Here is a 21917-nt window from a genome sequence, read left to right as displayed (position 1 = left end):
AGACACCATGCCAAGGATTGTAGTGCTTTAAAAATAATAGTAATTGACAAAGTACCCGGATTAACATCCTGCTGGCTTGACCCCATTTCAAAATCCAGAGGCAGTTGTGGAATTCAATCAAACCTACTTAAGGCAATCCAAATAATATTCCAATTAAGCTGAAACATCCCTTTTCTGAGAATAAAACTTACGGAGAGAGAAATGAAAATGAGAACAGAATTAAAAAAAAAAAAAAAAATCCACTTTATCCTCAAAGCAGGACACAGCCTATTTCCTGAACTACGGTCTCATGTGCCACTGAAACTGCAGCCATGGACTCTCCTGTGCTTCACTTTGTGCTATTGCCTGGTGTCCTAGCATTGCTAGGCACCTCATAGGAGCCTGGTCCCATTCTCTACGCACCTCCCTGTAAATGCCAGCCTGTCCCCAGCACGGGAGGAACCTGGATAGGCAGGGAGCTAGGCACCAGCACCATCCCTGCACACGTGGCTTTCCCCTGCAGGCACCTATCACCCAGCTCCAGCCCCAGCCACGCGTGCAGGAAGGGGTAATGCAGCCATTTCCAGCCCCACAGCTGCAATGATCCAGTCACAGCCGAGGACACGTAAGCCACAACCTTTATTTCCACCTCTTTCCCCAGAATATGTTTCTTCCCATGGTTACAACTATTTACAGTGTTGGAACAGCACACTGGTGGATGAGGCTGGCCCAGGCCGCACGCCCCAGCCATGGGACAAAGCAAGGCAGGTGGTGGACGTGGCAGTGACAGGGCGTGACAGCACAGAGACAGCATACAGGACTGTGAGTTATGCACGGGGACAGGGGCTTTCCCTCCCTTCACACAGGCACAGGCAGCAGCTGAGAAGACATGAGCGAGAGCAGGTCCCAGGGGGGCCTGCGGTGAATTGGCAACAACTTCGTGGCAATGCACCCAGCAATGGCTCGTGGGACACAGCCCTGGCAGAAGGTAGCAGCGTGCTAGCAAGCAGCAGGGGCTGGCACCAGAACAGGGGCCCCCTGCAGAACTGCCTGGTGGTGAAGATGTGGCAGGGAGGCGGCACCTGCTTCTGCAAACTCAGCTGCTTCCTCAGGGCTCCTCCTCCTCACAAGATCAGGGATGTGTAGCCCACAGGAACAAGGCCAGTGCTGTTTCCATGGCAGCAGCAGATCCAGTCTTCATCCACGGTGGAGAGCAGCTGCAGGATGTCTCCTTTCTGGAAGCTCAGGTGCCCATCGGCAGCACCTGTGTGGTCACACAGCGCCCGAACTTCCCTACGTAACAAATGCCATTAGGGGTTCACCTCCCCAGAAACCCCACAGATGGCTAAGAAAGGCTCGCATAAGACTGGGAGAGGCTTCGATTCTCATCTGTGGAGCGAGTGAGCACCAGTAGCTGATCAGCAAGCCACATCACAAAAGCATCCTGCCAAGCAGACCTTGGAACAATGTCAGAATGTGAGCAGCATTTGCACTGAGGAGAAAAGCTCTAGGTCAGTGCTGGGGCACAGGGAGATGGCCAAATGCAGGGTGGGAGGGCCGGCCAGACGCCCTTCTGTGCTCACTTGGACAGGCTCTGGGAGCACAGACGTACCACCACAGCTGGGTGGGGACCTGCCATATACTTGCTCCAAACAGGGTACTATGAACCCAGAAAGCACACAAAGAAAAGGTTCAAAACTCCCCCACCAAACTGTCTGAGAAAAGCAACTGGTCACAGGTAGGTGGGTACACACAGTCACCAGCAGCTCAGCAGAAGATGAGAGCAATCCCCAGGGTGGGCAGTCAAGGTGCAAGTTAGCAACAGTGAGAGGTAAAATGAGCCTTTCACCAGAAAAGGGTGTAGGATCTCTAAGCCATGCCTGACAACAACCCCTGCGTCTCCCCCCAAAAAAAGTCCACCACCAGCTTTCCAACCACAACCATCACAGCAAGTGCCCTGCATTACCTGCGGGTCTGGGGCAAGTTGGACATGTTCCTCTCTGGCTGCTCTTGGGCATGGATCTTCTCGGATGCCAGCCCCTTCACCACCACGGCAAGGACGTGTGCGCTGGGGGACAGCCAGCTAGAGGGTCTCCTGCCACAAAGGAGAGGGAAAACACCGTGAGCTAGCAAGCTGCTGGGGTTGTGAACGTGTCTGGGTGGGATGAGGCTTTGTGCCATGACCAGGACACCAAGAGAAACTTTGCGCCATCTGAAACCTCGAGTAGGTACCATGCTGTGTGCACCAGGCACACCTGCAGTTCTGGTGCTCTGGGAGCTGATTTAGCCATGGCAATACCACTACGACCTGACCACGAGTTCCTGCTGTAAAGGACTGCCATCATATGCTGGCAGCAGCACCTGGGACATGTACTAATCCCATGACATGGCAGAGCAGCCCAGGAGCACAACCTGGATTATGGGCTCTACAAAAAAAAAAAAAAAATAAAAAAAAATAATAAAATAAATAAATAAAAAATCAGATATCCGTGTTGCCAGGTGAGACAATCCCTTCCTGAGCACATGCTGCTTCCCCACCCCTGCCTGCCCAAGCTGGGCCTTACCTGGACCTAGCTGAGACAGTGTTGGGACTGCACGGGGAACTCCGGTCAGACGGGCTGGTGGCTCCAAAGAGCCAGCCCAGCCAGGTGCCCTTATTGGGGTGAGGAGCACTGCTGGCCGTTGGGCTGGAAGGGGCTGCCTGGCTCCTATCCACACGAGGCTCTGGAGGAGCAGCCAGGGGTTTCTCTCCAGCAGTGGGAACAGCTGGATCAGTGGCTGTGCCTGCTCCAGAGGGCAGGATGATGTCTTCAGGGGAAGAGGTCCCAGAGGTATCAGCACTGCTGCTGGGGTTGGGACTGGAGAGTTCAGGGATAGCTTTGGTCTGAAGGAACTGCAGCTCCGTGCCTCGAGGCTCACTTGCAGGTGTTTGGGGTCGCACCACCTGGCCAGGGCTGGAATCCCTGGCAGCCGTCTGCAGCTTTGTCCACCAGACGAATGGGAACCTTTCCTTGCTAGGAGCAACATAAATCCTGGAGGCCTGGCTCAGCTGGGCCCACCAGCCACCAGGGCCAACCGCTGCATCCCAAGGGCCTGCCTCGGGCCTGCCGGTCTCTGGGGAGCTGTCAGTTCCCAGGAAAGCATGACTGAGCTGGTTGCCCCACCGCAGCACGTGCTGGAAGGTCTGCTGCAGGGCAGCCCCCACCTGGGGGCTGGGGACCAGGTTGCACACAGCTGCTTGGGACTGGGACCTCGGGGTTTCCTCTGCACCAGCTGCCCTCCCGAGAGCATCAGGGGGCATCTCATCTTCCAGGCTGGCCCCTGCAGTGCTGCTTTGGCCCTCCAGAGGAGGCTGCGCAATGCCCCGAGCCTGAGCAGAGTGATGGGCAGGAGCTGTGGGCGACTCCAGATGACGGGACAAAGGTCTTATATCCACGGAGAGGTGATGGTGTTCAAAGAGCAGGTCAAGGTGGAACGTCAGCACCGAGAGGGGCTGGATGAGCAGCAGCAGTTCATCAGCAAAGTGGGGAAGAGGGCCTTGGCTCAGGGCAAAGAAGGCCGTGGGAAAATATAGCACGGATATTACACCTATGAGATATGAGCAACGCTGGAGAGCTGGCAAATGCCCCCTACCCCTTACCCACAGATTCCCCCCAGGGCCAGCTGGTCCATCCTAGCAGGAATGTGAGGATGCATCCTAGCAGCTCTGACCAAGAGCTTTCTGCTGAGGGCTGTACTGAAGATGTTCCAAATTGCCTCCCTGACTGCCCTCACCCAATGGGGTGGCCATGGAAAGCAATTCCCCTGTTCAGTGTGGAAATCCTGACCAAGCATTGTGGGAGGAAAGGGTGTGGGAATTACTACACTAGCTTTGCACAAGTAGAAGAGGACTGGGGGGGGGGAGGGACACTTCTGGGCACTGTATCCTACCTGGGCTATTCTGCAGGTGAGAGATCCACAGCTCCAGCTGCTTAGTACTAAGCAAAGTAAAGGAAACCAGAGTTAGAGCCCTCGGAACTCTGTTCCAGCCAGCCATCACAGCAAGGACAGCCTGGGTTAACAAGGACCAATACTCACTTCAAAAGGCCAAGGATAAAGGCATGGAACTTCTGCCTGGTGCTCTTGAGAGGGGCCAGTCCAGCCACACGCCAGCAGAGGTTTTGGAGAGAGCGGGTATTGGGCCCTGTGGAACACACAATATGCAGATAATCGCTATGGTCACAAGTCCTCCCCAGTCAGAGCCCAGGTTGGAAAAGGACTCCAGGCACCTTGAGGTCTAATGTCTCCAGGAACACACTCCCCACACCTACCTGTTTTCACGGAGGCTTCCACCAAGCTCCAGGGGGAATTCTTCCTCTGGCCTGTGATAACATCCTTCTGGAATGGCTTCAGCCCATCCTCCACCAAGCCATAGAGTGCGGGGCAGAGCGTGTGCAGCAGCAGGTAACCCACATCTGGGCTGAGCCAACTGTCTCCCAGCTGCGCCTGAAGCAGGGAGGCATCAGCATTTAGGCACAAGGAGAGGGGAGGAGAGGAGAGGGGAAGGGGAGCACCTCACCCTGAGCCTGCAGGGGTAGATGGTGGGATTCTTCACTCCCAGCTGATTCTGCCTGACTGTGCCACCTCCAGAGATGGGCAATCAGGATGTGACATGCACCATGGAGCAGGACTGAGCTCCCCAAACCCCTCCTGCCACTGTGTGGCCTTTCCTTACTTCCGACCACCCAAGCCCCATCAGAGCCTCAACCCAGGCTCTCACCTTCTGCACCAGGTTCCGTGCGGTGCTGAAGTGGGCAATAATCTTATCCACGGCGGTGCTGACAGTGGTCAACAGGGCTGTCGGACAACAAAAAGGAAGGAATCAACATGGCAACAAACACCACGCCTGCAGCAGCATCTGCTTCGTCCCTTTGCAGCAGCATGAGGCTGACCAGCCCCGGCCGCGACAAGCAGCAGCTCAGCACCCCAAGGCCTAGAAGAGCTGGAGAGGGGGCAGGCTGGCAGTACCGGGGGCTCCAGGAGCCTCTGCTGGGCAGGGGGCTGCCAGGGTGCTGCCGTGGGGACCCTCAGCTCCTCGGGGCTGCAAAGAGCAGCGGTTTCCGAAGAAAGAGCCCAGGTGGGTGCAAGGAGTCACCCGAGGAGCCCGCGACACGCTGGGGCCTCCCCACCCCGGTCCTGGCTCAGCAGCACCCTCTGCCGAGAGCGGGGCCCGAGCCCTGCCCCTGTCCCTGCGCCCGGGGCTGCCCGAGAAAGCCGGAAGCCGAGCCCCTCCGCCCCCCCTCCGGGGCCCGTTACCTTTCTTCTGCTCCGCCAGGGCCCCGCAGCTTCTCTCCGCGCTCCCTTCGCAAGGCTGCGCCGCGCCCGTGGCTCCCGCGGCGGGCGGCGAGGGCCTGGCTGGAGAGAGGGGAGGCCGGGCTGAGGCACGGCCCGACGCCGCTCCCCACCACCTCGCTCGGGGCAGAGCCGGCGGAGCGGGGCCCCGCGGGCCTTCGGGCCGCGGGAGGGAGGCCCGGCCCCGGCGGGAGGAGCCGGCCCCGGACCCGGCTCGCCCCGAGGGGCCCGCCCCGACCGGTCCCACTCACCGCGCCGGGGGCCGGGCCCGGGCCCAGGGGGGCCGCGGTCGCTCATGAAGCCGGAGGCCGCGGCCGGGGGAAGGGCGGCTGTGGAGCGGGGAGGGCCGGGCCCTGCTGCCCTTGGGGCCCGCCCAAGGCCTTTCCCCGCGGGCTCGGGCGGGGCGAGAAACGAAGGAGAACGGGAGAAGGGCGGCGGGGCGAGGGAAAGGCCGAGGCCGGGGGCGCCGCATAGACGCAGGGGGAGCAGCCCAGGGGGGCTCCCGGCCCCCCGCAGCCTCCCGTCCTCAGGGCAGCCAACGCTGCGGAAGCGATGGAGGAGGAAACCCACGCGTGCGAGGAGCCGCTGGAACCACCCGGTATCTCCCAGCAGGTCAGACCTGCCTCGCACGCAGTGGCCAGGAGCCAAAGAAATGATTTGTAGCGGCCAGCAATGAACAGGCCAGCTCAATGTGAAGCTGCGGCATGCACCCACCAGCTCTGCGGCCAGGGGCTGCCAGTCCTGCAGGCCCTGGACACAGCTGCAGCCCTGGATCCTGCAGCTCCTCCCTGCCCCACACACAGGTCGTCTAAAGGGCGATGCTATGGACCCAGTCCCCTTACCCAGCACCTGAAAGAGGGGGTGCCCTGCAGCAAGGGTGGCCACCTCTGATGACCCAAACTTACCTTCCTTGCAGGTCTCATCTCCTCGCTCAACATTCCCTGGCACCCAGGGGTCCCCGCCAGGCCCCCCAAGCCTCCAGATCAGCACGTCTCCATTGCAGCCAGAGCCTGGCCCCTTCTCTTCTGGCATGCAGATCTGTGGCAGCAGCTTGCCTTCGTCAGCATCCCCCGGCTGTCCCTCTGCGATGGGCTGCAGTCCTGGTCGAGATCTCCTCCTCTTTGTCTGTTGGCTTTCTGTAGATACCAGCAACTGTCCGCCTGACAGCACAGGTGGCATCCAGCTCGAGCCACAACTGCCTGCAGACATTTCGAGGGGTGCAGACAGATGCTGAGATGCCACTGTCTCCACCCACTCGCTGTCTGGCTGGCCCTTGGGCTTGTTGGAGGCACTGCGGTACCGGAGCTCCTTGAAAGTTGTCACCTCTCTCTGCCTCGAACTGGGAGGTCTCACCCGCCACTCCTGCTGGAGCTGGGGCAGCTCCTGACCTGCGGTGCTGGAGAGGAGCTCGCTGGGGGGTGGCAGCTCGGTGTCCGGTGAGAAAATAATCAGCCAGTCACTTCGGTCACCCCTGGCCTGGGTGAGCGTGGTCCCAGTGGTGTTTCTCTTCCTCTTCTGGGCAAGCTCGTGGAAGGAGGTGATGTTCTTCTTGCCCCCATCTCTGCCAAGGTCACCCAAGGTGGGCTCTGGCTCAGCTGGCCTCACGGGCAGGACTGGCTGCTCTGCTCTGTGCCTGTTGAGGATCTGCAGCTGTCTCCGGGGACGGGGAGGTATGGGAGGGGGGATGCTCTTAACCCAGGTCTGCGGCTCAGAAGCACTGCTCGGACTGTGATCCTGCTGGCCTGGCACAGTCAACACTGGGTCAGGAAGGGGGTTGCAGTTGGGGTCTAGGTCAACGCAGGTGCTTGTGGTCTCCTGTGCCACCGTGCTGAGAGAGGGTTCGTTGTACTGGGAGTTGAGCGAGCTGCTGCTGCAGAGGCTGTCTGGGCTCTCTCCAGCTGGGATGTCTGTTCTCTGGAGCGCTGCTGGGTTGAGGTTGCCATCTCTTCTATCCCATGTCCTGCCCTGGTCAGCCAGCAGCAGGCCGTCCCCCACATCTTCTATGGGAATGACATTGGGCTGATTTTCAGGGGATTGGGACCCTTCTCCTGAGAACCCCCTGCAGTACACAGAGACTGGGGAGTCATCCAAGCTGAAATCCGAGCAACTACTGACAGAGGAGGAGGTGGAAGTCAGATTGCAAGGAGAAGCCACCTCCTCTCCAGCATGCAGGCAGGAGAAATCTTGAGCTGTCTGGTTCTGGAGAGCCAGCGTCACAGGCAGCTCAGTGTGAGACTTGCAGCACTGGCATTTCAAGGAGGGATTGTTGGAATTGGCATCCACTTGCTCACAGTTCTCCTGACAGCCACTGCAGCATTTCTGCTCCCCCTGACTCATGGAGTCAGAGGTCTCTTGGAGCTCTGGGTGCCGGGAGAGATGTAGCCCCAAGGAGATGTGCTGCAGGTGGATATGATTGAGGTTGCACAACAGGCCTTTCTTCGGAGCCAGCATAATGCTGTCTTACCGGTAGCTCAGGGGCTCCTCAAAGAGCCCCACAGCTCTTCTGCTCACAACATCCAGCGTCTATTCACACAGCAGCGGTGAAAGCAGCAGTGCAAACCCGGAGAACAATGAACTGGGAAAGAGAATAAAAATGCTGACCTTGTGGAAGTCGCTGGGCTGCAGGGACAAGCCTGAGGGCTCACAGGGACAGAAACGCATCCAGCAAGGGGGGGCTCCCCCACAGCCCCCCCTCCCAGCTCAGGCCTTGTGGCTGGGCAGGGGTCTGCAGCCGCTCATGGCTCCCCAGGGCAGGGCTCGAGCGCAGGCTGAGGAAGCGTGGGCAGGTCCAGGCACCTGCAATAGCAGGGCTGGATTCCCTCTGCCAGCTCTCGGCAGTGAGAGAGCATCTCCGAGATGCTGTCAAGGAGAAAACGCCCTTGAAACGTCAGACAGCAAAGCTCCTGGCCTCTGGCCAAAGGAACACGGCCCCAGCCGTGCTCCCAGGACAGCGCATCAATGGCCAAAGAAGCCCAAAATGCGCTGAGGGGGTCACTCGGCCCTGGCCTGGCCTCAGGAGGAGGCTGCAGCCTGGACACCGCTGCAGCCACTGCAGAGCCCGGAGCTCCCCGGGCGCTGCCGAGCTCCAGCCCCGCGCGTTCTGCCCCAGCCAAAAGCCCCGCACCGGGGGCAGCCCCGGCTCACCCCGCACGGCCCCGGGCTCACCGCAGAGCCCCGCGGCCGGAGGGGTGGGGCCCAGGCCGGAGGGTGCGGCGGGAATTCCTGAGAGCCCGACCCGGAGCCACCCCCAGCCCCTCCGCCGACCCCCGGCCCCGCTCCCCCGCTCACCCCTCGGCGCTGCGGCGGCTCCGGGCGCTGACTGCGGCGGCGAGGAGGAGCCGCGGCCCCGGCCCCGCCCCGTTGAGCGCAGCCCCGGGAGGGTGGGAGCCGGCCTGCCCCCAGCGCCAGCGAACACAAGAGGCAGCAGAACGGCAATAAATTACGTTTAATTGGCAGCAGGCCTGGCGGCCCGAGCACCGGGAGGGGAGCTTGTACGCGCCGCGCCGACCTCACCCCAAGGCAGCAAGGTGGTGGCGGGGGCACAGCCACACACCCAGCACTAGGGCTGCCTGCCCACCGCTGGCAGCAGAGGCTGAACAGTTCACCGACAAGCCCGCCAGCACCCCATCACTTCTGTCGTTTGTAAATCTTCTGAGCTAGGCCAAGAAAAATCTCCTTAGGGAGCCTGTTTGCGTGCTTTCTGATCAGTTCTTGCAGGCGCTGATAGCTCTTCTCCTCGTACTCATGGAAAGCAGCCTTCATGCCTAGAGTCTCATAGAGCTCCTTCACCTTAGCCACCTTCTCTGGCTCCTTATGGCCGTAGTTCTCCTGAGAAGGCACCAGAATGAGTAAGTCTGGGGTTTAGCTTATAGCTACGACAATAGCTGCTCCTTCAAAACGTGGCAAGAGTCAGCTCTTCTGCTCCATTTGTGTCTTACAGTGCTCAGAGCAACCAAGCCTCCTCCCACCCAGGTACCATCACTGCTGCAATGCATACATAGCGCAGCATTCCAGGCACACCTTACACCTCCTCTACACTGTGCCCTTAGGCAGGGAGTCTGTGTTACCTCTCCCACCATGTCCAAAGTGGTTCTGTAAGCCTGCAGGCATTACCTCCAGGATCTGCCTCTGATCTGGTGTGACCCGACGCAGGCACTCCACCACCAGCCAGCTGCACTTATTGTCCTGGATATCAGTGCCAACCTTCCCTGTAAGTGCCGGGTCACCAAAGCAGTCCAGGTAATCATCCTGTACAAAGACAGAAACGTGAGCACCACAACCACCATCTGACAAGTTCTGAGGGACTGGGAGGCACCTTGTACCTGGATCTGAAAGAATTCACCCATCTCCAGCAAGATTGCTTTGGCGTTGTCGTGTTCCTCCTTACTGTCAATACCAGTCTAGTAGGGAGAAGAAATTAAAAAAAGAAAGCCTTCCAGTATTTGTTTTTACACCTTCATCTCCCAGACCACCTGCTCTCTCAGACAGCCTTATGCTGTTTAGGCACCACCTTTCTCCCCTTAACTCCTTTCCGCAGAACTCACCATGTACATGGCAGCAGCCACTGGCAGGTAGAAGGAGTAAAACGCTGTCTTGTACTTAACGATTGCCTTATACCTGTGGGAGGGGAACCACATTTAGTGAGAAATTCCAGGCCTTCCCCTCCCATTGGTGCCCAGCAAATCAAAGACAGCAGGAAAAAAGCAGCATCACCCTCTAAACCACCTCCAAGCTCAGGGAGCAAACAAAGATTTGGTCTGGACTTTAGTCTGATAGATGACAGCAGAATTTTAGCAAGCTGGTTGTCACCTTCACATTCCAAAAAGGACAGCAGCAGAGCCACCCAGCCAGCATTGGGCAGGCATTTGTCCCCTCCAATTTCTTCACCTTTGCTCACTGAAGCGATTCAAATCCACCTGGGTGACAGGAGCAGTGATGAGGTCCAGCATCTGCCCCAGCTCAGTTTGGTAGGCAGTCTGAAGAGGAAACATTTAAGGATTTATTCATGTGGTCCCCATAGAGTAAAAACCCCAAAGTTCAGCCCCATTTTAGCTCCTTGCCAAGGCTGAAGAAAGGTGCATTTTTGGTGGGATGCCCAAGGACATAGAGAGCAGACTAAGATCCACACACCGTCAAATAGGACTGGGACTAGTCCCGAGATAGGTCCATGGAAAGAGATATGGGGGGCGGCCTCACCTGCAGGAAGAGCTCCAGCAAGTGCAGGTAGTACGGGCGCTCCCCACAGTACTTCTTCAGCATCCTGTAGACGGATGACTCAAGGAGGAAGGCATCATTGATCGCGTCCAACCCAATTCCCTCCTGCACCAGGAGGACAAGAAGAGGTTGGGTTGCAGTACACACAACCTCACGGCACCCCAGTGGCCCCCCAGCAGGCAGCAACGTCCCAGCACCGTGGCTGCTCTCACCTTCTTGTACCAGCAAAGCTGCCCCCGGCGCGTCAGGGACTGGTCCATGATGTCATCGGCCACCAGGAAAAAGGCTTGGAACTGCAAAAGGCTGGGTTAGGGGGCAGCGGGGAGATGGGGGCCATCAGAGGCAGGGGACGCAGCATGGCCCTGTGCCCAGCTCTCACCAGCTCGATGCACCAACCCACGGCCAGGGCGCACTGGAGGCTCTCGGGGTCCTGCTGCTGGGGGCCCGCCAGCTCCCGGAAGGCTGCGAGCACCGTCAGCCCCCGGTTGTACTTCCCGCCCGGCGCGTTGTACTCCAGCACCTGCGGGGAGAGGTGAGTGGGCAGCCCCCGGCCTCACCGGAACCCCCCCCTCCCCCCGAGCCTCACGATGACCACCGGGACTCCCCCAGGACCCCCTTCGGCCACACCGGGACCCCCCGGCCTCACCTCCTTCAGCCGGGCCACGGCGTCGCCCACCTCAGGGTGCCCCAGCCCGTCCCCGGTGAGGTCGCGGACCACCTGCGGGAAGAAGCCCACAAACTCCTCCCGCTCGGCGCCCGCCGCCCGCCGCGCCCCGTCCCCGCTCATCGCGCCCTGCCCGCACCGGACCCCTCGGCCCCGCTCCTCCGCGCGCCCCCGCGACCTCCGCGGCGGCTCCGCCCCGGCGCCGGGCGCGGGGCTCGCCGGGGCGCGTAGTCCGGAGCCGGGGGAGCACCGCGAGCCACACAGCGGACGGACTACAACTCCCGGCGTGCCCCGCGAGGAGGAGGAGGAGCCAGCCGGCGGCCGCGCCTGGCGCCTGCATTCATTGGCCCGCTCCATCGCATGAAGATGGAACCAAGGAGGCTCAGCCAATGGAAAGGCGGGGGGGGCGGGACCGAGCCGAGGGATTGGTGAAAGGAGGGAATGGAGCGAGGGGGCGGGGACCGGGGCGGCTGTGGCTTGGCGTGGGACGCACGCGCTGGGCTCGTGTTTGCGAGGGCGTCGTCGGCATAGCCTGGCCCCTTCACGGGGCTGGGGCGGGGGAACCGGCGGCTTCCACGCGCCCCTGCTCCACCTCGTCCCGGTGTAACCGGGAATAACGGGGTGAGGGAGCAGCTGCCAATGGGCCCGGGGCTCCTCGGGCGTCACCGAGTCTCATCCGTGCTGGGGGGCCGGGCCGGTGCTGCAGCCCGCGGCTGGGCACGGCGCGGGGGGTGCCCGTGGTGCCCGTGCCCGGTGCCCCGTGCAGGGTGTGCTGGCACCGTGGAACCGGGGCTGAGCACCGCAAATTCCCCCAGCCGCCACGGCGCAGCCCCCCCAGCCCACCCTGCGCTGCGTGACCTTCATTTAATCTGTCTAATGCTCGCAGTCTGCTCCACAATCAGTGTCAAGCCTCCTCCCCCCCCCCCCCCTCCCCGGGTTAATAAACGGAAGGGAAATGGAAGGGAAAAATAACCAAAGATTAAACATTAATCCCCCGGGGCCCAAATGCCTGGTGGGGTGAGGGGAAGGGGGGGATCTGCGGCCGTTCTGCTCCTCCAGTGCTGCCTGAGGTTGTGGGGCAGGGAGGAGGCACCTCAAGATGCTCCTCAGGGTTCCCATCTGCTCCTGGCTGTCGGGGGAAGGCAATTAAGTCCTGCTGTTAACAAGGACCGGGGCTGCCCCTCTGTGGTACCCCACCGCTACCCCATCCCATCCTCGTGGGCAAGGCACCGCAGCCGACGCTGGCTGCACTGAAGGAGGCTCCCTCAGACCAGCTCAGAATCTCTCTTTATTATTTAAATCCATTATGTACAACGACCAAAAAATAAATATTAATAATAATAATAATAATAAAAAAAAAAAAAACGCTCTTAAATTCTCTGCAATATGAAAACTACAAGCTCTGTACATCGACTGCCGTGAGTGCAAGAGTGAAGGATCATGGTCTTTGGTGACGAGACTCGCGCCCACTCACGCCACAGAGACGCACGCATGGCTGGCACCCCCAGCCCTGGCCCCCCAGCTGCCCCCCCTCTCGCCTCCCCTCGGGGACGGATGCTGGAGTCCTGCCAGCCGTGGACATGAGGTGCTGCAGCTTGCAGCAGGCGCTGGTCACCATGGTGGAGCCAGCCGCAGAGGTGACCAGAGCGCGGGGTGGCTCCGGCTCCTGGCGTGGGTCTGCAGCCGTGGGGAGGGGTCACCGGCAGCACGGCTGGCAGAAATGGTGCCGCACTCGATGCCACCCAGCCTGGCCCACGTGCTCTGTGAGGAACACCTATGATGACCACTAAAACATCTACATCACAGGGTGTAAACACAGCCTGGGGGATGTCTGACTGCACGGCCTGGCCGCAGACCCCTTCCCGAGGGGCTGCCAGGCCAACACCGACCATGGGGATGGAGCGGGACGCGGGGTCTGGATGGGGAAGGGGAGTTTAAGTCCATGAAAAAAAAGGCAGTGCTGGACATCCCCTCCGACAGACACGCTAATGGATTCCCATCGGGCTGCTGTGCCCTGAGGGCTCGGCTCCCGGAGAAGCCAAGTGGTTCAGACTTGACCCAATATCCCAAAAAACGAGGGGGGAGAACTGAATAACTCACTTCAAGAAGTACTGCATGAAACAAAACCCTTGCCCACTGCGCCAGGTGGCTGGGGCCGGGCCTGCCAGGGCCACCAGGTCCCACGGGCCCCACTCAGCAGCAGCCAAGCCCCAGAGCGCGACTACAAGCCATGGTTCCTGACTCTAGTAGTGGAAAGCAGCTCGCGCAGCACAGCAGGGTTGGGAGGGAACACTACTCTAACCAGGACTGGTAACACGGTTGAGCCCAAAGCAACACTGTAAGCAGAGCTCAGCTGCTCGGCAGAGCCACGACTCGAACACACACGGATGACTACTGGCTCTGGAGGGGCAGTTGGGGTCGGCTGCAGAGCCCCCAAGCCCCTGCCCTTCTGTGCAGGAAGGGTGAGGGGAGGCAGCCCCACAGCCCCACACGCCACCCAGGCGCTGCCTGGGGTTGGTGTCTCCTCAAGACCGCCTTCTGCTCGCTGCGGCACTGATGATCAGCCTCTTCAGGTGGTCCATAAAGGGGACCGCAGCACAGGGCAGGAGGGGAGCAGAGCCTGGACCACGCATCCCCCCTGGAGCTGCAGGCAGCTGGACTGGCCCCACGCTGCTTCCACATGGGAGCATGGCCAAGGGCCTGGGCTTGGTGCCCAGGTATGGGGCAGAGCCCTGCCAGGCACATCCCAGCCCCGGTGAGCTGCCAGCAGAGCTACAGCAGGGCCACACGCTCCGTAAAGGCCTTGCAGCCCCTCAGAGGTGAGGCCTGCAAAGCCAGGCAGAGGCACCCTGGGAGATGCTGTGGAGGCAGAGCTGTCTGCCCCTGGCTTTGGCACTTGGCACACCAGGGTGTCTGCCTGGCTGGCTCAGGGTTCCAGCACCACCAGGGCCCAACACCGAGCCCTGAGCATGGCTGCTGGCACCTCAGGGAGTGGGGACCTGGCCCCCGCCTTGCCCCAGGTACCTGTGCTCTGCCTGCCCGGTGAGACCCTACAGTGGGCTCCAGCCCTCTCTGCCCTCAGCACCAACAGGGTGCTGGCTCTCTCCCCTCTCCCAAAAAGCCAAAGTGCTGGGCAGACCTCTGTGGGGATGGAGGTGGGGATGCTGCGGGTGCTGCTGTGGGAGGACGAGCCCAGCAGAGCCTGCCAGCATCGCCCCAGCCCTGAGGAGAGGCTGCAGGGTGCGAGGGCAGAGCAGAGAGGGGCCCAGCCCCGAAGGAGTAGCTGTGGGGAGCTGGGCTCCCCTGGGAGGCCTGGATTTGGGGCAAGGGCTCCAACTTTGCCTGCTGCCTCCAGAAGGAGGGTAGGTGGCAGGATGGAAACAGTGATGGAGGGGGTGGGGAAAGCAAGGGCGTGGTCCTGCTCTCAGGACACTTGGTAGAGCCCCCTCATCCTGCCAGGCCAGCTCCCGGGGCTGCTCCAAACCCACCCCTGCTGCGTCCCCAGCACCCAGCATGGCCGGTGCGTGTCCCCGTGCCCTGCCTCTCACCTGGCCTTCCCTCGGACACAGCCAGGCCTCCACAAGATGCTCTGCCTCTCCTGCTGCCTCCGCTCTCCTCCTGTGGGTGCCACCTGGGTGCCCGTCTCTCTCTTACCCGTGCACGGGTGCCGCTGGGGGCTCACATGTTGGATGGGAGCTTGGGTTTCCCCGTTTCCACCTCAGGACTGAAGGCCACTGAGCCCTTGCGAGAGGGAGCTGCTGCCTGCCTGGGTGCAGAGACTGGGGACTGTGGGGTGGACGCTCCTGCCACAGAGCGGCTCGCTTGAGCCAGCGATCCTGAAGGCATCTGCTGCGGGTGTGCTGGCTGGCCTGAGATCCCCGGACATGGCTTGGCGAGGAGTCCGGCTACTGAGGGAGAGGATCTGCGGGCCAGGTTCCCCACGGACTTCCTCCCCTGCTGCAAGGAGCTCCCATCTGCTTGCTGAGCAACCTTGTTGGGCAAGGAGGGCTGGGAGGCCGAGAGGAGACGGACATCCTGGGTGAGCCGCCCCACAGGCAGGCCCTGGATGCTCCTGTGCTTCACCAGCTGCTGTGGCTGCATCAGAAGTGAGATGTGGGAGCCAGTGGCCCGGGACAGGCTGTAGTGGAGAGTTCTCCCTGCCGGCAGTGCCTGCTCCGAGCTGGGGGATGGCGCCCCCACTGCCTGCTGCAGCAGAGAAGTGGAAACTGAGGTGCCCCGGGACTTGGAGAGCTGGGGCTGGGATCCTGCCGGGGGCTGCTTGGCCGCTGCTGGCAGCTCTCCCTTCTGTGCCGTGCGTGGCAAGGGCTGCCCCCCATGGCTTGGTCGCTGGCCCCCACTTTCCAGGGGTGCCTGGGACTGGACCATTGGGGAGGAAGGCGAACCGGCGGCCGGCGTCTGCAGGTGGGACTGCACCCCTGACGGGGAGCTGACAGAGGAGGGCCGGGAGCCCCCCAGGCTGGGCTGGGACCTGCGCACCTGCTTCGTCAGCAGAGTGGCCTCAGGTGACAGCGGGCTGGAGATGGAAGAGGGCGGCAGGAAGATGTGTGCCTGCAGGCTGTGTTGGTGAGTCAAGGCAATGGCCACGTTGGTGGTGGCAGCAGCTGTCTGCAGGGGCGCGTGCACCAGCGGCTCCCAGATCACCGGCTTGCCGCTCAGCTCCCGGCCCATCGTCATCTGCTGCAGCTCTTGGATGTTGTGGGCCACATCCTGGTCGTGCTTCACAATCTGCTGGATCATCTCATTGTTCATGGGCCCTGAGCTGTGCTCGGCTCGTTTGCGGAGCAAGATGGAGTTCTTCTTCCCTGGGTGAGAGGTAGCAGTGTCACCCACCCTAGGAACTCTCAGGGACACCATGCAGGGCAGGGTGATGGTGGGGAAGGGACAATAAACCCTCACTGCTTTACCAAACGGAAGCAAGGCTTTGGGGAGGGTCCTGGCTTCGGCACAGAGGGAGAAGTAGGGGCAAAACAGAGCCCAAAGGATGATTCCAAAGGCTCCAGGCTGGGGGCTGGAGTCCGTGGTCCCACTTGTACTCAGCAGGCAAGGGGGGATGAGGACGAGCAGCTGGCCAATGCCAGACAGTGCAAATACATGTAGGGAGGGTGACAGCCCCACCCTGGGAAGCTCATCAGTATTGCCCAGATCCTGTCTGGGAGGAAAGAGGGGCCCTGGTGGCAGGCTGCATTCTGTGCTTCCCCTCCTCATTGCCGGAGACCCGTGAGGCTGGGGTGCCAGGACCCTGGGAGCAGACACAGAGGTGGCTGCGCAGTGCACAGGGGCTGTTCCTCACCTATGCGGTCCAAACGGTCCATGGCCACCGTCTCGAAGGCCCTGCGCATCATGGGGTACTCCTCCAGCACCTCATTGAAATTATCCACCGACAGGGAGTAGAGGCGGCAGTAAGTGTCAGCTCGCACGCTAGCTGTCCGCCTGCCCCGTGTCAGCAGGCAGATTTCTGCAGGGAGAGAGATTCAGGTGGCCAGGTGATGCAGCCATCCGTCCCCTCCCCAGCAACCTCCCCAGAGCGGGAACAGGGCTGCCTAGTGCTCCCATAGGAACAGCACGGCTCAGGAGAAGTGAAGCCGGGAGTCTGGACAGCCACAGCCGTGCCCTGGGCCATGCACAACCTGTTCCTCCCTCCCTGGGCCACGGAGACATCCCTGGATGCAGCTCCTGCAGTCACCCAACCCATTTATCTCCCAGAACTATGCTTGTAGCCCATAAACTTGGCCCGGGTGCTCTGCTCTAAACATCTCTGCTCTATGGCCAGAGGCTGGCTGGGCAGATGCCCTCTCTGACCAAGACAGCCAGAATTCAGGGCTCTCTGACTGCTGGTTCCCCTGATTGACCCTGTGGGACAAGACACCCTGCAAGAATCAGGGAGGTGGACTTCTGAGCCCCAGAAACCCCAGAGTGAGGTGGGTGCCCAGCCTTTGGCGTTAATGCTGAGGGGATGGACAGAGAGTGCAAGCATCACATATCCCCCAGCAGCTCTCACTTCCCTCTGCTCTCCAAGTCCCTCAGCACAGCCTCACCCCCAAAGTAGGAGCCATCAGACAGCTTTGTCTCCTTGTTGCCCTTGGTGAGGATGCTGACCACCCCGTGCTGGATGAAGTACATCTTTTTGCCCACAGTGCCCTCGCGGATGATGAAGTCTCCAGGCTGGAAGACCTCGAAGCGCAGCTTGGTTAGCATGGCTGTCACAAAGTTGGGGTCCGCGTTGGCAAACAGGGGCATGTTGGCCACCAGGTTGCGGCAGTTGAAGTTGATGATCTCCTGTGGGGTGAGGAGAAGGTCAGCGCTGACCCCAGCAAGCACTGCCCTCCTTCCCCCACGCCACCAGCACTGGGGTGCCTGCCCATACCTCCTTAAGTGGCTCACTGAGCTCCCCCAGGATGTTCTCCTCATCAAACATCTTGCCCTGGTAGCGGTGCTCATAATACTCGTGGATGCGCTGGCGCGTGTCCCCAGGCAGCTTGTGGAATGACATGTACTGCTCCACTTGCTTGTACTGCAGGGACAGGAGAGAGCCACACTGGGCTGTGCTGAAACGAGCTGTGCCGTGCCAGGGCTGGCAGCACTGCCGGCTCACACCTTCCCTCTCCTTGGTGGTGAGGAACAGCCACTGCCAGAGCCAGGATCCGGCCACACAGGACCCCCGTGCGCTCAGGGCAGAGAGGGCCCCACAGCAGAGGCTGGGATGTGGGCCTCACTATGCTAGGGTGAACCCCGGCACGATGAGTGGGGTGTCCCTATCCAAATGGGGAGCCTGCCCCCCTGACACCCCCACCTCCTGAGTGGGCAGCAAGGACAGAGAGCAAGGCAGGAGGCTGCAGGGCAGGGAGCCAGCATCGAGCAGGTTTTGGAGCTCGACCCACTTGTGCCTGGATGACTTCCCCCAGGATCCAGGCACTCTCTCCAGCACCCTGCTGACCTTCTCCTGGTACTGGCGCCGGGATGAGTCCAGCGACTGGATGAGTGCGGTGGCGTGGCCGATGAACATGGCATAGCAGGTGGCTCCCACGATCATGCTCAGCATCGTGAGCCAGACGTCGGTCATACCCTCGGGCGCCTGCTGGCCATAGCCAATGCACAGCATGTGGCTCATGGCCTTGAACAGGGCATGCGAGTACTGCTTCCCCCAGGAGTCATTCTGCAGAAGAGGGAACAGCAGCGCTGGGGGGCTCTGTCGGAAGGAGCTGCTGGGCCGAACCGTCCAGTTCCCCCTCCCCACAGCCAGGGAAAAGGTATTTGATGTGTCCATGACCGAAGGACAGAGCTCTGCCCGGAGAAGAGGATCAGGGACTGTGACTGCCTCTGGGGAGCAGACAGGAGCCCCGGTGCCCTGTTCCCTCCTGGCAGGGCACTAGGGATTCCCCTGGCTGGTCCAACTCCAGCAGCAGCCAAGATGGGCTGGGACAGGAAGGGGATGCAGAGATTCCCCCCACACCATCTCACTGCTGCTCCGCAGCACACAGATCCACCGGGTGGCTCTGGGGGCTGAGTGTGCCCAGGCGTTTGAGCGTTTGAGATGTGCAACCACCTCCTCTCCTCCCCCTGGTGGATGCAGCACCAGTATCGCCCCTGCCCGGGGCACTCACCACCATGCGGTTGATGGAGACCCAGCAGTCCTCAGGGAAGTCTTGCAACATTGGCACCAGGAACTGGAGGCACCCATCCCAGTGACACAGCAGCAGCATCATGCCAATGAGGTTGAAGATCCTCACCACAGCACTCGCCAGGTCATAAGTCATATGGAAGATCTGGGGAAGAGGCAGGAGCGCAGCTACAGAGAAACTGTCTCTTTCCCCAGTACAGTCGCTTGAACTCCCTCCTCCAGCCAGCTGGACCCCACAGCCAGAGATCCCTGACCTGCCCCGAGACCCTGCCCCGGCCTGGGACCTCCGGGGGACTCTCACCTCCTCCCACTGGTGGATATAGCGGATGAGGCGTGAGAGGCGCAGCAGGCGCAGCAGGCTGAGGATCTTGGTGAAGCGGACAATGCGCAAGGCCCGTGCTGTCTTGTAGACATCCGAATCCACCTGGGTCTCTAGGTCAACAATGAGGAAGATGTAGTCAACTGGGATGGAGGAGATGAAGTCAACCAGGAACCAGCTCTTCAGGTACTTCATTTTGATGGTGTGAGGGTCGAGGATGATCTCTGTGTTGTCCTCCACCACGATGCCTGTCCGGAAGTTCAGGACCAGGTCAGCCAGGAAGAAGGTGTCTGAAAGCACGTTGAAAACGATCCAGGGAGGGGTGTTCTCATCCTTAAAGAAGGTGATGCCCACAGGCAGGATGATCAAATTCCCCACCATCAGGAGCAGCATGATGAGGTCCCAGTAAAACCTGCAGGAAGGGAGCAGACAGGGAGCAGGAGGAGAGGTAGGACAGCCAGTTAAAAAAGAAACCCAGGACCAAAGCTAGAGTCCAACATGTTGCAAAGAGGAGAGCACAGGGAGGACACAGGCTTTGCTCCCCAGAGCTCCCCGTTGTCCACCAGCTCCCAGCCACAGCCCAGGCTGGCTTAGAAGGATTTAGGATAAGTCTTGCTGCTTAGACAAACCCAGTGCTGAGCTCCCAGGGCATCTGAGGGACTCAGGGCCAGGGAGGCACTTGGGATGGTAGTGTGGGGCAGCCAGGCAGGAGTGAAGCAAGGCCAGACAAGTGCCATCCCCAGAGGAGATGGAGATGGTGGAAGGAATGTGTCTGACCCCAAAAGGGTGCTTGTGGGCAGTGGGCAGGAGATACACAGTCCTAGGCCTGCAGGAGCACCTCATCTGCCTCCTTTCTCTGAGAGAGGACAAGCTCAGAGGCTTCAGAAGAAAAACCATGAGGTCCCCAGCATCGGTTGATTAGAGTTTGACCATGCCCTAAAATTCAGCATCCCCAGCCACACGTAAATGCCGTGTTTGCCTTCATGCAAATGCACGGAATGCTCGGGGTCTTCCCAGCTCCACGCCCCAAGTTTTTATGGGATCTGGAAAAGAAAGCCCAGCTCCCGCTTTCGGGTGCCCCGCTCAGTCCCAGCTGAGGCTGGTGCTCTCTGCCCCTGGCAGCGAGGACACCTCACCCGTGTTAATGCTGTCTCAGCCACGGCCAGGGCTTGCTTGTGTCGGTGAGGAGGCACCGGCCAGGCAGAACAGAGTTGACCTGGCTGCACAAATGCCTCCCGCACCCCAACTCTGTGCCCTGATTGGGAAAACAGCCTGCCCCCCCAGCTGCCGGGCGTGCTCGATTCAGATTTAGGCTTAAGCTCTTTAGGGCAGGCCCCGTCCTTTTCTCTGTGTCATACTGAACACACAGGGCCCTGATCTCTGTAGCCTTTGAGTATCCCCGTAATGTGATAAACACCAGCGTAATCCAGCTGGCTCGCTGCATGTCACCTTCACAGCGGGGTGAAGCTCCTGCAAAGCTCAGGCTCACAGACCTGGGGGGCAGCTTCCCCCCAAAAAGGTCCATAAGGGCTTTGCGCCCCTCGGGGTCACGCCGGGGAGGCACAGGGCGGTCTGTGTGGGGCAGAGCAGGCCCTGGAGGCTGCAGAGCTGCCCACAGGTGCCAGGGACCTGCGCCAGGTGCCAGCCAAGGCTGGGGATGTCAGCCGTGTCACGGCTCACCATGGGAGATGACTGCCTCGCAGCTTCATCCCCCGTAGAGAAAGCCCACCCTATATGACTCAACATCCCTGTGACACCCAGTTCCTCCCACATCAGCTGGCCCTGCACTCTTCCCAGCGATCCTGGTGACACGGTGAGCCAGGCCTGGTGCCTCGCAGTGCCCTGTCCTCTCCTCCTCCGGCAGCTCGGGGCCGCGGGGACGGGGACAGTGCTCGGGCAGGCTCCGTGGGCATTGTGTGGGGTCGGTGCGAGTCCTGCACATGTTTGGAAATTGAAAGTGGTGTCAAGGGAGGAAAGCTTCGCTTGGGGGCAAAACCAGGCAGCCCTTTCCTCCTCCTTGGCATGCCTGGAGCTCCTTGCCCAGTGGGGAGCCCCGGGGGACCGGGGGGATACCAGAGACCGTGAAGGGGATGAACCGGAGGAAACTGGGCTGAGTTATTGCGGGGCTGGCTTTGGAAGTGCCCAAGGTGGGGAAGGGGCCGGGAGGCTCGCGGTGTGGGCAGCGGGGTCAGAGCCCCGCCGGCCTCGGTTGCTCGAGGCCGCCTCCGCCCTCCGCGGCCCCCGTTGCGGGGCCGGGGGAGCGTCGCGAGCGCCCCTCACTTGTTGCCCCGCCGGGCGCTGCCGGTGCGGCGGGGCAGGGAGGGAGCCGCGCTCAGCACCAGGGACAGCGGCGGAGGGGCCGGGCACCGAGTACCGGGCGCGGGGCACCAGGGCCAGGCCCGTCCGGGGGAAGCGGGGCCCGGGTCCCACCTGAAGTCGCTGTAGGGGTGGATGATCCAGGCGCCGGCCGACTTCACCCGCTGCCGCTCGATCTCCACGGCTCGGTGGCTGCCGAACATGCGCAGCGAGAACTTGTTCACGGCGGGCTGCAGCATGGCCCCGAGCTGCCGCTGCACGAACGTGCCCGCCGCCGCCGCCTCGCCCTCCGCCACGATCTGCTCCGCCGCCGCCGGCGAGGCCGGGGCCGCGCCCGCAGCCCCCCGAGCGGCCGCCCCCGCCGCCGCCGCCGCCGCCTCCCCGTCCGGCCCCTTCTCCCGGGGCTCGGGTGCTGAGCGCGGCTCCCTCCCTGCCCCGCCGCACCGGCAGCGCCC

At 61.3% G+C, this 21917-nt stretch overlaps 4 protein-coding genes across 9 annotated transcripts in view; 1 reads left to right on the top strand and 3 right to left on the bottom strand.

Annotated features, from left to right (window-relative positions):
• Positions 1–599: 599 nt before the first annotated feature.
• On the bottom strand, positions 600–8643 carry RUSC1 (RUN and SH3 domain containing 1). 4 transcript variants are annotated; one of them, XM_035346538.1, is made up of 10 exons: positions 8599–8643; positions 6216–7885; positions 5275–5373; positions 4739–4815; positions 4290–4464; positions 4057–4162; positions 3910–3956; positions 2544–3567; positions 1946–2074; positions 600–1272 (listed from the first exon to the last, which is right to left on the bottom strand). In XM_035346538.1, the coding sequence occupies exons 2-10, from the start codon at positions 7759–7761 to the stop codon at positions 1104–1106; spliced, it is 3372 nt and encodes a 1123-aa protein (XP_035202429.1). In that variant the 5' UTR covers positions 7762–7885; positions 8599–8643; the 3' UTR covers positions 600–1103. The 4 variants fall into 4 exon arrangements, with proteins under 4 accessions (XP_035202429.1, XP_035202431.1, XP_035202430.1 ...); XM_035346540.1 differs by having other exon boundaries at positions 6216–8169; positions 8599–8613; XM_035346539.1 differs by lacking the exon at positions 8599–8643 and having other exon boundaries at positions 6216–8426.
• Positions 8638–21917, top strand: part of LOC118178216 (dual specificity protein kinase CLK2) — a 27401-nt gene continuing 14121 nt past the window's right edge. For all 3 annotated transcript variants that reach the window (XM_035346557.1, XM_035346553.1, XM_035346552.1), the window contains exon 1: positions 8638–8649. The gene's annotated coding sequence lies outside the window, so the exon portion shown is untranslated. The remainder of the gene's footprint in view (positions 8650–21917) is intronic.
• Positions 8738–11576, bottom strand: FDPS (farnesyl diphosphate synthase). The gene is made up of 9 exons (XM_035346558.1): positions 11171–11576; positions 10904–11044; positions 10737–10817; positions 10507–10629; positions 10198–10286; positions 9855–9927; positions 9633–9710; positions 9424–9558; positions 8738–9138 (listed from the first exon to the last, which is right to left on the bottom strand). Exons 1-9 carry the CDS (start codon positions 11543–11545, stop codon positions 8938–8940), a joined length of 1296 nt encoding a protein of 431 aa, XP_035202449.1. The 5' UTR covers positions 11546–11576; the 3' UTR covers positions 8738–8937.
• Positions 12457–21917, bottom strand: part of HCN3 (hyperpolarization activated cyclic nucleotide gated potassium channel 3) — a 21126-nt gene continuing 11665 nt past the window's right edge. Inside the window, exons 2-9 of the mRNA XM_035346543.1 lie at positions 21577–21743; positions 19129–19558; positions 18811–18972; positions 18144–18362; positions 17574–17720; positions 17245–17485; positions 16500–16664; positions 12457–16011 (exon numbers count right to left, since the gene is read on the bottom strand). Coding sequence (XP_035202434.1) covers positions 14867–16011; positions 16500–16664; positions 17245–17485; positions 17574–17720; positions 18144–18362; positions 18811–18972; positions 19129–19558; positions 21577–21701 — 2634 coding nt within the window. The 5' untranslated portion in view covers positions 21702–21743 and the 3' untranslated portion in view covers positions 12457–14866. The remainder of the gene's footprint in view (positions 16012–16499; positions 16665–17244; positions 17486–17573; positions 17721–18143; positions 18363–18810; positions 18973–19128; positions 19559–21576; positions 21744–21917) is intronic.

This window comes from Oxyura jamaicensis, chromosome 25 (assembly GCF_011077185.1).
Source record: "Oxyura jamaicensis isolate SHBP4307 breed ruddy duck chromosome 25, BPBGC_Ojam_1.0, whole genome shotgun sequence".
Taxonomy (NCBI): domain Eukaryota; kingdom Metazoa; phylum Chordata; class Aves; order Anseriformes; family Anatidae; genus Oxyura; species Oxyura jamaicensis.
This window is presented reverse-complemented; position numbering and strand designations above follow the sequence as displayed.